Source organism: Rhinopithecus bieti, unplaced genomic scaffold, assembly GCF_001698545.2.
Source record: "Rhinopithecus bieti isolate Rb0 unplaced genomic scaffold, ASM169854v2 scaffold_39856, whole genome shotgun sequence".
Classification (NCBI taxonomy): domain Eukaryota; kingdom Metazoa; phylum Chordata; class Mammalia; order Primates; family Cercopithecidae; genus Rhinopithecus; species Rhinopithecus bieti.
The window spans coordinates 208,187-221,394 of NW_016816291.1; the positions used below are offsets into that span (position 1 = coordinate 208,187).

At 43.6% G+C, this 13,208-nt stretch overlaps 1 protein-coding gene and 1 pseudogene across 1 annotated transcript in view; both read right to left on the minus strand.

Moving 5' to 3' along the window:
• The window catches only part of PTPN9 (protein tyrosine phosphatase non-receptor type 9), a 119,373-nt gene that overhangs the window by 42,496 nt on the left and 63,669 nt on the right, over nucleotides 1-13,208 (minus strand). The window contains exons 6-7 of the mRNA XM_017854794.1: nucleotides 4,158-4,268; nucleotides 863-1,191 (exon numbers count right to left, since the gene is read on the minus strand). Coding sequence (XP_017710283.1) covers nucleotides 863-1,191; nucleotides 4,158-4,268 — 440 coding nt within the window. The remainder of the gene's footprint in view (nucleotides 1-862; nucleotides 1,192-4,157; nucleotides 4,269-13,208) is intronic.
• LOC108516996 (small nuclear ribonucleoprotein F-like) lies at nucleotides 8,600-13,129 on the minus strand (annotated as a pseudogene).

Below are 13,208 nucleotides of genomic sequence, written 5' to 3' on the forward strand. Positions count from 1 at the left end.
TGGCCAACAGTAGTTATCAAGTAGTTATGAGCCAGAGTTATAAACTAGCCAGATGGTTTTGTGATAAGATTTGAGTAGAATGAAAATCTCAAGGGGTTAAAGTCCTATGAGGCAACTGTACTCTCTTACTGACTGTGGATTATTTTAAGTGTACCACATACCCCTCCTCAAGATGTAATGTTATACCATAAATGTTATGGGGAGAAACTGCCTAAATGAACAGATCAGCGCTCACACTGAGAACTGGAATAAAGAGTAGCCTATTTTGAACCTACTTTAAAAAAAAACTTGGCCGGGCGTGGTAGCTCAAGCCTGTAATCCCAGCACTTTGGGAGGCCGAGACGGGCGGATCACGAGGTCAGGAGATCGAGACCATCCTGGCTAACACGGTGAAACCCTGTCTCTACTAAAAAATACAAAAAACTAGCCAGGCGTGGTGGCGGCGCCTGTAGTCCCAGCTACTCCGGAGGCTGAGGCAGGAGAATGGCGGGAACCCGGGAGGCGGAGCTTGCAGTGAGCTGAGATCCGGCCACTGCACTCCAGCCTGGGCAACAGAGCAAGACTCTGCCTCAAAAAAAAAAAAAACTTGCATTTCAGAAAAATATCCAAAAATATGTCCAACAGGGTTATCCTGTTGGTACCAAAGACCTTCAGAAATTTCAGAGCATAGGATGTTGGTAAGAAGCACCAAAGCAGAAAGTACCTCTTCCTGCATGCGAGAAACCATCATTTATGTGGGAGTGATGTTGCCTAACACAAGGAAGGGTCTCTGTTAAGCAAGTGAAGGGTGGAAGGAGCTGTTGCCAGAGCCCACCAGAAGCATCCGGGTAACCAGCTGCTGGCCCACACCTTTCCTACTTACATGAAACAGTGGAAAGTGCCAACAGAGTTCTCCCGGCGAATGTCTTCATATTCCTCATAGATTCCTTGCTTTTGCCTGGCGTTAACATAGTCCACCAACTCTTGGATGGTCATAGCATGGGGACCTGGAACATGTACTGAGTCCCAGTCTAAGGCAGGAGGGAGGGAGAACAGGATGATCTCATCGAAGGGATCTGGGTGGCCGTTCACCTGGGGTAGGAACTGGAAATTCCAAGTGGCGAGATCAATTTTGACGTACCCACCCAGGTTTTCTGGAAGACACTCCCTGGGCAGATGCTGCGTGACCTCAGATGTCTTTAATATCTGAATCTAGAAAGTTAGAAAGAACCATGTGAGTATGTGGGGAGAGGGAAAGGCATATAGAGAGTGATAAAGAATAAATGTGTTTATATCAGGTTTGGGGGATGGTATGAGATTTTCTTGAAATTCAAGGTATACTGTAAAAGTAGTAGACTACATTTCATCTGCCTGAGATTTAAGTCCTATGAATTTGCCAGTGTGAACTCCCAGAATGTATATAAAATTCACTCCTGGAATTAGGGACACTGTTACACATCTTCTGAAAGGATGCTATAGTGAACAAAAGCTTTATATTATTAACAAGGCTTCCCAGCATCGCTGAATGCTGGTACTCTTTTTTTGGCCACTAAGAATGCATAGGTAGTAGTTATTTTTGTCAACCCCATACTCAGACAACCCATTCTAAGACCTGTTAGCTTGTGTTTTACTCAGCTTGGTATAACTGTTCACAAAGATAGGATTCTATGAAAGCAAGACACCCAGAGGCAGGGTAGCTCAGGAATAATGTTAGATAACACTTTTTTTTTGAGACAGGGTCTCACTTTTTCACCCAGCCTAGACTATAGTGGCGTGATCAAGGCTCACTGCAGCCTCAACCTCCTGGGCTCAAGGGATCCTCCCACCTCAGCCCCCCAAGTAACTGGGACTGCAGATGCACACCACCACGCCCAGACAATTTTTTGTAGTAATCATAAGACTTAATGCTGCTCTTTGCTTGGACATAGCCATGCTGGAGCAAATTAGCTTAACTGGTTCTCCTTAGGATCTCTGTGGAATGGGGATGCTCTTCCTCCTAAAAGCTCATCTCTTTTGCTGTTGCCTCTTCTTGGAATGCCTTCTTTTCCTCCTCTGCCTCTTCATGGACCAGCACAGCTCACCTCTTCTGTGAAGTCTTTCCTGACTGCCTGAGGCAATATGCTTCTCTGCGTTCCTGCAGAGCCAAAGTTCTCATACGTGTATTTCTGTGTTCCCTATCAAGACCATGAGCTCCTTGAGGGCAGACTATCTCACTTAATTTTTAATTATCAGGAACCAGTGCTTCATCTACAAAAAGTACTTAATATATTTTGAGTTTATACATGCATGTATAATTCCTATCATTCAAGTGCAAGAACCTGACTATGGAGTCCTCTCAAAGAGTTACCTTAGAAAAGATCTCTCCAGCTGGCATGGTGGCTCACGCCTGTAATCCCAGCACTTTGGGAGGCTGAGGCAGGTGGATCACCTGAGGTCAGGAGTTTGAGACCAGCCTGTCCAACATGGTGAAACACCATCTCTACTAAAAAAAAAAATACAAGAATTATCTGGGCATGGTGGTGGGAGCCTATAATCCCAGCAACTCGGGAGGCTGAGGCAGGAGAATCATCTTGAACCTGGGGGTTGGAGGTTGCAGTGAGCCAAGGTCATGCCATTGCACTCTAGCCTGAGCGACAAGAGCAAACCTCCATCTCAAAAAAAAAAAAGGAAGAAAGAAAGAAAAGATCTCTCATGGCCGGGCATGGTGCTCATGCCTCTAATCCCAGCACTTTGGGAGGCCGAGGCGGGTAGATCACAAGGTCAGGAGATCAAGACTCTATCTTGGCTAACACAGTGAAACCCCGTCTCTACTAAAAACACAAAAAATTAGCTGGGCGTGACAGCATGCACCTGTAGTCCCAGCTACTAGAGAGGCTGAGGCAGGAGAATCGCTTGAACCTGGAAGGCGGAGCTTGCAGTGAGCCGAGATCGCACCACTGCACTCCAGCCTGGGAGACAGAGCAAAATTCCATCTCAAACAAACAAACAAAACAACAACAACAACAAAAAACCACGGTGGCTCACGCCTGTAATCCCAGCACTTTGGGAGGCCAAGGCGGGCGGATCATGAGGTCAGGAGTTGGAGACCAGCCTGGCCAATATGGTGAAACCCCCATCTCTACTAAAAATACAAAAAGTAGCTGGGCGTGGTGGTGTGAGCCTGTACTCCCAGCTACTCAGGAGGCTGAGGCAGAAGAATCGCTTGAAATCAGGAGGCGGGGCTGCAGTGAGCCAAGATCGTGCCACTGTACTCCAGCCTGGGCGACAGAGTGAGACTCCATCTCAAAAAAAAAAAAAAGAAAAGAAAAAAGAAAAAAAAAGATCTCTCCTACTCTGTGTCATTAGATGTTTAAGTAGCTAACACAGAAACAAATGTCTTTACTTTCATATGTCCTATCTTTTAATGGCTGCAATCAGTAACTGAGACCATAAATTTTTTAATCATGGGACACTCAGGAGATTATAACAATTAAAGTTTTTGGTTTTATTCTGGCTACAGGGTCTCACTATGTTGCCCAGGCTGGTCTTGAACTCCTGGCCTCAAGCGATCTTCCCACCTTGGCCTCGGACTCCCAAAGTGTTAGGATTATAGGCATGAGCCGCTACACTCAGCCCAGAATTAAGGTAATTTTGCTTTTAAAATTGGGAAGCAACAAGATGTTCTGAGAAAAAAAATGCCAGGAATAAATGTAGAAAGAGACATAATGAAAAACTTTCCTCCACAACCCTGGTGGTCAAAGGGATTGAATGATGTTTCCAGTTGAACAAATTCAAATGCCGGTTCAACGAATGCAATTATATTACAAGCTGTTAAATATTAAAGGCCTATGCAGCTCTAGGATAAATTTTGGAAGTAGCAGCTATCCCTAAGTTACCTCCAGGACACAATCTTTCAGTACTATCTTATGCAAGGTGCTATAGAAAGTGAGAACCAGATAAACTGTGTCTAGTTTCAAACTTCAAGAAGCTTGTAGTACAGTAAGAGAGGCAGTCTGTATCGAACTGACTAATGAATCAGGTAGAGAATATGAGTGAATGCACTAACAGAAGCAGAACAGGCTCTAGGAGACACACCAGGAGGATTTTTTGAAGGCAGAAAATTAATTGGCAGGAATTCAGTGGTAGAGATGAGAATGTATCTATTCACCTCCAAATAAAAAAGGGCGAGCTTGCCTTACCCTCTCCCGGACTTTGTCCTTCAGGAGGAGGCTGATGATAGAATAGGGCACTCGGAACCATATGGGTGCCCCCACAATCAGTACTTTCTTCAGACGAGCTGGAAATGCTCCCTGTGGAGAAAACACATAAGTGTAATGGAACCTGTGACTCTTCAAGCCCAAGTTTAGGTTTTCTGCTCTTCTCCCCATTCTTACCCAGCAGGGTGAGTCTATAGCCTAATTCAGGTTTGACCTCAGCAGCTATAGGAAAAGTGGTTAAACAAACTAAAGATATTAGAAGCTGATTTACCTTTAAAAATAACAATGTTAAGTTCTTGTCTACCATAAGCTTTATGGATCAGAAACTATTCTGACTTCACAACAGATATCCTACACATACCACACATCAACATACATATATGCCTCCTAAAAAAGTTCTGTTACTAAAATGAAGGAAAAATGAGATTATGAATAAACTGAACATTAAACATTTCTCGACCAGGTGCGGTGGCTCATGCCTATAATCCCAGCATTACGGGAGGCTGAGGTGGGTGGATCACTGGAGGTCGGGAGTTCAAGACCAGCCTCGCCAACATGGTAAAACCTGTCAGTACTAAAAATACAAAACTAGCCAGGTGTGGTAGCAGACACCTGTAATCCCAACTACTCAGAAGGCTGAGGCAGGAGAATCACTTGAACCCAGGAAGCAGAGGCTGCAGTGAGTTGAGATCACGCCATTGCACTTTACCCTGGGCAACAAGAGCGAAACTCTGTCTCAAAAAAAAATAATATGGCTGGGCGCGGTGGCTCACGCCTGTAATCCCAGCATTTCTGGAAGCCGAGGCAGGCAGATCACTTGAAGTCAGGAGTTTGAAACCAGCCCAGCCAACATGGTGAAACCCCATCTCTACTAAAAATACAAAGATTAGCCGGGCATGGTGGCATGCGCCTGTAATCCCTGCTACTTGGGAGACTGAGGCAGGAGAATCGCTTGAACCTAGGAGGTGGAGGTTGCAGTAAGCCAAGATCGCACCACTGCACTCCAGCCTGGGCAACAAGAGCAAAACTCCATCTCAAAATAATAATAATAATAATAATAATAAATAAAAATTTAAAAATTAAAATTTCTCTTCATAACTTTTCATTCAGTCTGATGTATGCATAATCATTTTTTAATCTATTCGTTCATCTATGTATTTACCATCAATAAATTAATCTAATGTGCACTATGGCAAATGAGGGATCCTAAAAAAAGAAGATACGCCTCTCACACAAATATAAAGGATGAAAAAATCATTTCATTCCTACTCGCACAGTGGCTTAGTTTTTTTGTTTGGTTGTGTCCGGTTTTTGGTTTTTGTTTTGTTTTTGAGCCCAGGGTCTTGCTCTGTTGCCCAGGCCTGGAGTGCAGTTGTACAATCACCTGGCTCACCTGTGTCCTGCGTACCTCCCAGGCTCAAATGATCCTCGTGTCCAGCTCTCAGGGTTCCCAAGTAACTGGGACTGTGCCCACTACCTTGCTAATTTTTGTATTTTTAGTAGAGACAGAATTTCACCATGTTGGCCAGCTGGTTTCGAACTCCTGACCTCAAGTGATCTGCCTATCTTGGCCATGGCCTCCCACAGTGCTGGGATTATAGGCATTGAGCCACTGCTCCCGGCGTTTTTTTTTGTTTTTTTTTTTTTTTGAGACAAAGTCTCGCTCTGTCACCCAGGCTGGAGTGCAGTGACCAGATCTCAGCTCACTGCAAGCTCCACCTCCCGGGTTTACGCCATTCTCCTGCCTCAGCCTCCCGAGTAGCTGGGACTACAGGCGCCCGCCACCTTGCCCGGCTAGTTTTTTGTATTTTTTAGTAGAGACAGGGTTTCACCATGTTAGCCAGGATGGTCTCGATCTCCTGACCTCGTGATCCGCCCGTCTCGGCCTCCCAAAGTGCTGGGATTACAGGCTTGAGCCACCGTGCCCCGCCAAGTTCTTAATTTTAATATGGTTAAATGTTTTCTTTTCTGGTTAGTGTATTTTGTGTCTTAAATCCTTTTCTATTTTAATGTCAGAAAAAGTACTATTTTTTTTTTTTTACTGCTCTACCACTGATTCCACCATGTGTATTAATTTTTCTAAGTTGGTTTTTTATTGTAAAATATACACAACAAAACTGACCTTTTAAAACATTTTAAGTGTACAATTATTGGCATTAAGTATGTTCACAATGCAGCCATCACCACTATTCATTTTCAGAACTATTTCATCATCACAAACAAAAACCCTGTACCCATTAAACAACATATCCCTATTCTCTTCTCCCCCTAGTCCCTAGTAACCTTGGTTCTACTTTCTGTCTCTATGAATTTGCATATTTTTAGTCCTCATATTATTGGAATCCTACTATAGTTGTCCTTTTTTGTCTTGTGTATCCTACTTAGCATAATGTTTTCAAGGTTAATCCATATTGTAGCATGTCTCAGAATTACATTGCTTTCTAAGGCTGAATAATATTTCCTCATAAATATACCACATTTTTCCTATCTATTAATCCATTGATGGACATTTGGGTTGTTTCCACTTGTGCACATTGGTTGTTTCCACTTGTCCACTTGAGGAGCTATTTTCTTTTAAAAATTTAAACTTTTGTTTTTGTCCTTTTTTTTTTTTTGAGATGAGGTCTCACTCTGTTGACCAGGCTGGAGTACGGTGGCACCATCATGGCTCACCATAGCCTTGACCTCCCAGGTTGCAAGTGATCCTCCTACCTCAGCCTCACAAGTAGAATGTGCCACCATGCCTAATTTTGTATTTTGTAGAATAAAATACAAGTGGTTTCATCGTGTTGCCCAGGCTGGCTTCAAACTACTGGGCTCAAGCAATCTGCCTGCCTTGGCCTCCCAGTGTTGGGATTCCAGGTGTGAGGCTCCACGCTTGGCCTGTTTTTGCTATTTAAGACTTTAATCGCCGGGCGCGGTGGCTCAAGCCTGTAATCCCAGCACTTTGGGAGGCCGAGGCGGGCGGATCACGAGGTCAGGAGATCGAGACCATCCTGGCTAACACGGTGAAACCCCGTCTCTACTAAAATACAAAAAAACTAGCCGGGCGAGGTGGCGAGCGCCTGTAGTCCCAGCTACTCGGGAGGCTGAGGCAGGAGAATGGCGTGAACCCGGGAGGTGGAGCTTGCAGTGAGCTGAGATCCAGCCACTGCACTCCAGCTTGGGCGACAGAGCGAGACTCTGTCTCAAAAAAAAAAAAAAAAAGACTTTAATCTATCTGAAGTTGATTTCTGAACATAGTATGAGATGTAGGAATCTGACATTTTTTTCTATATGGGTAGCTGTTTTGTTTTCCACCTTTACATATTAAAAAGTCCCGCCTTTCCCCAACTTAGACTTTCTATTTGTCAATTTTAACAAAGTCACAATATCCTGGGGAATAAATATGACACAGGTAATTTAATTAACCATGTAACCATCACTCTGATTATTCAGTTTGTTTTCAGGCCTAAATAATCCTGATATGCTCATTTTATCTTTTCCTTTTAATTCTTTTTTGAAACTCAATTCTTTTTTTTTTTTTTTTTTAGTCTCACATGGTCACCCAAGCTGGAGTGCAGTGGCACGATATCTGCTCAAGGGTTCAACCAATTCTCCTGCCTCAGCTTCCTGAGTAGCTGGGATTACAGGTGTGCACCATCACGCCTGGCTAACTTTTTTGTATTTTTAGCAGAGATGATCTTTCACCATGTTGGTCAGGCTGGTCTTGAACTCCTGGCCTCAAGTGATCCGCCCATCTCAGCCTTTCAAAGTGCTGGGATTACAGGCATAAGTCACTGTACCCAGCCTCCTTTTAAATTATTTTAAGAAGCTGTTTCTAAGACTGGGATTATTTGGCTAAAGATTATGAATATTCTTTTTTTTTTTTTTTTAAGACAGGGTTTTATCAACTGGGCTGGAATGCAATCATATGATCATAGTTCACTGAACCCCCATATCCTGGGCTCAAGTGATCCTCCTGCCTCAGCCTCCTGGGTAGCTGGGACGATAGGCACATACCACCACATGCAGCTAAATTTTGTACAGTCGGGGTCTTGCTATGTGGCCTAGACTGGTCCTGAACCCCTTGCCTTAGGCAATTCTCCCACCTCAAACTCCCAAAGGGCTGAGATTATAGATTTAAGTCACTGGAGTCAGCTTAAGGTATTATTTTTAATTATCTAAAATAAATATGCAGTAAATACTCTTTTTATAAATCTTTGTTTTCCTGATTGTTTCCTTAGCATATAATTTCAGAAATACAACTGATCAAAGGGTGTGTGCATTTTTAAGGATTTATAATGCCAGATGCCTTCCAAAAGGTGTTAACAACTTACTGAACTGACAGTATATGAGGGTGCTATAGAGTCATTTATTTATTTGAAAACAAACAAATTTTATTGTCTAGAAATATATATTTTAAAAATTCCCCAGAAAAGATGCTATTCTCTCATTTTCCCATCCTCTTCCTTTTCCACACCTCTGAGACAAAGGACATTATTATAGTTTAGTAAAACTTCATCCAGATGTCCAGACAATACCCCAACTATGTATTCTTCTGTATTTGCAAGCTACATGTTCATATAGATACATCTATAGATCTGGTTCATCTACAGATACCAGTTAGCCTTTGTAATCCATTCCCCACTTAAGTTTCACCATCACTGGCTTTTCTGTTAATCCCTTGAGGAAAGGTTTGGGATTGAGGGGTAAATCCTTTATAACCACAGGAGAATGCTGCAGGCTATTCTCCGCTGACCAAGCTGCCACCCATCCCTCGTGACTGCAGCAGGTACCTCCAGACAGTCATGTAAATGGACTAGGCCCAGGTCTGTAGTTCTCTGCTCTGAAAAAACAGATGTAATAGCTTCTATTTTCTATTTATCATTTTGTGGAAATAACAGGTGTTTCCCTAAAATGGTTTTTGATTTGGTGGTTGAAAGGACCTTGGACATTTAGGCCCTGAAATAAATTGTTGCATCTTTGAAGGAAAAGATGAAAGTAGTTTATCACGCTTCAGTGAAGAGGCCTTTGGAGAAGTTTGTTCTAGATGCTGTATATTCACCGTAGAGGAGTGCTGGGGATTCCCCAAATCAGTAGAACTAAAGGATAACTGAAGAGAACAGAGTGACCTGTCAGATTGAGAATCAGTCTTTTGAGGCTGGGCATGGTGGCTCACACCTGTAATCCCAGCACTTTCAGAGGCCAAGGTGGGCGGATCACTTGAGGTCGGGAGTTCGAGACCAACCTGGCCAACATGGTGAAACCCCATCACTACTAAAAATTAGCCGAGTGTGGTGGTAGACACCTGTAATGCCAACTACTTAGGATGCTGAAGCAGGAGAATCACTTGAACCCAGGAGGTGGAGGTTGTAGTGAGCCGAGATCACGCCATTGCACTCCAGCCTGGGGGACAGAGAGACACCCCGTCTCAGGACAAACAAACAACAAAAAAGAATCAGTCTTTTGAAAGTGGCAAAAAGGGCTGGGCACGGTGGCTCATGTCTGTAATCCTAGCACTTTGGGAGGTCAAGGCTGGTGGATCACTTGAGGTAAGGAGATCGAGTCTAGCCTGGCCAATATAGCAAAATCCCGTCTCCACTAAAAATACAAAAATTAGCTGGGTGTGGTGACAGGTACCTGTAATCCCAACTACTTGGGAGGCTGAGGCAAGAGAATCGCTTGAACTGGGAGGAGGAGGTTGCAGTGAGCCGCGATAGCACCACTGCACTCCATTATGGGAAAAGGAGCGAAACTCTGTCTCCAAAAAAATAAATAAATAAATAAAAGAAAAAAAAGTGGCAAAAAGAGCAGGCTAGAAGATACTAGCTACAATTCCTCTTTTTTTTTCTTTTGGATTTCTTGGGAACGATTTCTTCCTAGTTAGACCGCCAGTGTTGCATGGTAACCCCATCCATGAAAAGGGCTGGAATATTGAAAAACTGCATGAAACTAAGTTCTGTGGGTCAGACACAGTGGTTCACGCCTGTAATCCCAGCACTTTGGGAGGCCAAGGTGGCTGGATTGCTTGAGCTCAGGACCTTGAGACCAGCCTAGGCACCATGGTGAAACTCCATCTCTACAAAAGATACAAAAATTAGTTGGGTGTGGTGGTGCGTGCCTGTAATTCTAGCTACTCAGGAGGTTGAGGCATGAGAACTGCTTGAACCCAGGAGGTAGAGGTTGCAGTGAGCCAAGATCGTGCCACTGCACTAAGCTTTGGCAACAGAGCAAGACTTGGGTCTCAAAAAAAAAAAAAAAGAACTCTGTTAGTCAAAGAACTTCATAAAAAGTGAAAAAACAATCTATAAATTAAGAGACAGTTTACTGTGTGCACACATTATATGTGTGTGTGTATATATGTATCTTTATGGATTAGAATCAATAATATATTAAAAACTATTAATTTCTAAATGGAGAAATCATAAATAGACATTTCACAGAAGAAGAAAAAATATACAGCTAACAAATATATGAAGAGATAATTTCACTAATAAAAGAAATGCAAGCTATACCACAAGATACCATTTCATATCCATTTGATTGAGAAAAAAATTAAGAAGTCTGACATTAGTAAGTGCTGAAAAGGATGTAGACCAACGGAAATCATTACACATGGCAAGGGGGTACGACCACTTTGAAACACAGTTTGACATTGTCTTATAAAGTTAAATCTTCACAGACTGTAGGACCCAACAATCCACTCCTAGGTGTATACCCTAGAGCATGAATTCTCAATGGGGGAGATATCACCTAACCAAAGGGGTAAAATTAGTAGGAGAACAGGGTGAGGAGAGCCAGAAAAAAAAAAAAGAAATTGGGCCGGGTGCGATGGCTCACGCCTGTAATCCCAGCACTTTGGGAAGCCGAGGCGGGCAGATCACGAGGTCAGGAAATTGAGACCATCCTGACTAACACGGTGAAACCCTGTCTCTACTAAAAATACAAAAAAATTAGCCGGGCGTGGAGGTATACACCTGTAGTCCCAGCTACTCGAGAGGCTAAGGCAGGAAAATGGCATGAACCTGGGAGGCGGGGCTTGCAGTGAGCCGAGATCATGCCACTGCACTCCAGCCTGGGCGACAGTGCGAGACTCCATCTCAGGGAAAAAAAAAAAAAAAGAAATCTTACTCTTTTTATGTATACAGAGTACATAAAGAGGCCAGGCACAGAGGCCAATACCTATAATCCCAGCACTTTGGGAGGCCAAGGAGGCGGTACTGCTTGAGCCCAGGAATTCAAGACCACCCTGGACAACACAGTGAGACTCTGCCTCTATTAAAAAATAAGGAGAATCACTCAAACCTAGGAAACGAGGTTGCAGTGAGCGGAGATCGCGCCACTGCACTCCAGTCTGGCAACAGAGTGAGACTTCGTCTCCAAAAAAAAAAAAAATGCACAGGAACATTCTGAGTCATAAAAGTGGAATGGGCTGGGTGCCATGACTCACTCCTGTAATCCCAGCACTTTGGGAGGCTGAGGCACACTTATGTGTATAAGGTGTATATGAAACATACATAAATTTAGGCTGGGCGTGGTGGCTCACGCCTATAATCCCAGCACTTTGGGAGGCCGAGGCGGCGGTGAGGAGTTTGAGACCAGCCTGGCCAATGTGGAGAAACCCCATTTCTACCAAAAGTACAAAAATTGGCTAGGCGTGGTGGCGGGCGCTTGTAATCCCAGCTACTCAGGAGGCTGAGGCAGGAGAATCACTTGAACCAGGAGGTGGAGGTTGGCAGTGAGCCGACATCGCACTACCACACTCCAGCCTGGGCGACAAGAGCAAAAAAATAAATAAATAAAATATAAATAAATTTTAAAGAGTCCATAGAGATATGCAGTATATCTATGGTATTTAAATTTCATTAGAAGAGGAATTATTAGGGGAAAAAAATACTGAAAAAGGTTCCTTAGTGAGGCAACAATGAAAAAAGGTTGAGAAACACTCCCCTAGAGACCCTCTTACACATATGCACCAGAAAACATGTTTAAGAATGTTCATAACAGCACCATTCATAACACAGGTTGGGTATTCCTTATCCAAAATACTTCAGACTAGAAGTGTTTCAGGTTTTGAATTTTTTTCAGATTTTAGAATATCTGCATATACATAATGAGATATCTTAGGGAGGGGACCCAAGTCTAAGCAGGAAATTTATGTATGTTTCTTTTTTTTTTTTTTTTTTTTTGAGACGGAGTCTCGCTCTGTCACCCAGGCTGGAGCACAGTGGCGCGATGTTGGCTCACTGCAACCTCCACCTCCTCAGTTCACACCATTCTCCTGCCTCAGCCTCCCGAGTAGCTGGGACTACAGGCACGCCCACCACCACACCCAGCTAATTTTTTTTTTTTTTTTTTTTGTATTTTTAGTAGAGATGGGGTTTCACCGTGTTAGCCAGGATGGTTTCGATCTCCTGACCTCGTGATCCACCCGCCTTGGCCTCCCAAAGTGCTGGGATTATAGGTGTGAGCCACCGCGCTCAGCCTAAATTTATGTATGTTTCATATACACCTTATACACGTAAGTATGCCTCAGCCTCCCAAAGTGCTGGGATTACAGAAGTGAGTCAGGGCACCCGGCCCATTCCACTTTTATGACTCAGAATGTTCCTATGCATTTTTTTTTTTTGGAGACGATGTCTTACTCTGTTGCCAGACTCACTCTGTCGCGAGATCGCAATGGCACGATCTCCGCTCACTGCAACCTCCGCTTCCCAGGTTTGAGCGATTCTCCTGCCTCAATCTCCCAAGTAGCTGAGACTACAGGCACACACCACCATGCCCAGCTAATTTGTGTGTTTTTAGTACAGACAGAGTTTCACCATTTTGGTCAAGATGGCCTTGATCTCTTGACCTCATGATCCACCCACCTTGGCCTCCCAAAGTGCTGGGATTACAGGCGTGAGCTACCATGCCCAGCCATTCCTGTGCATTTTTTACCTTAATTTCTCCCACTTCATTTTTAAGGTCATTTCTTGTTCTGTGGAAGCAGACAGTAGTCATCATTTACAGATGGCCTTTACATTGAACATAATTTCTGAAGTTTGCATC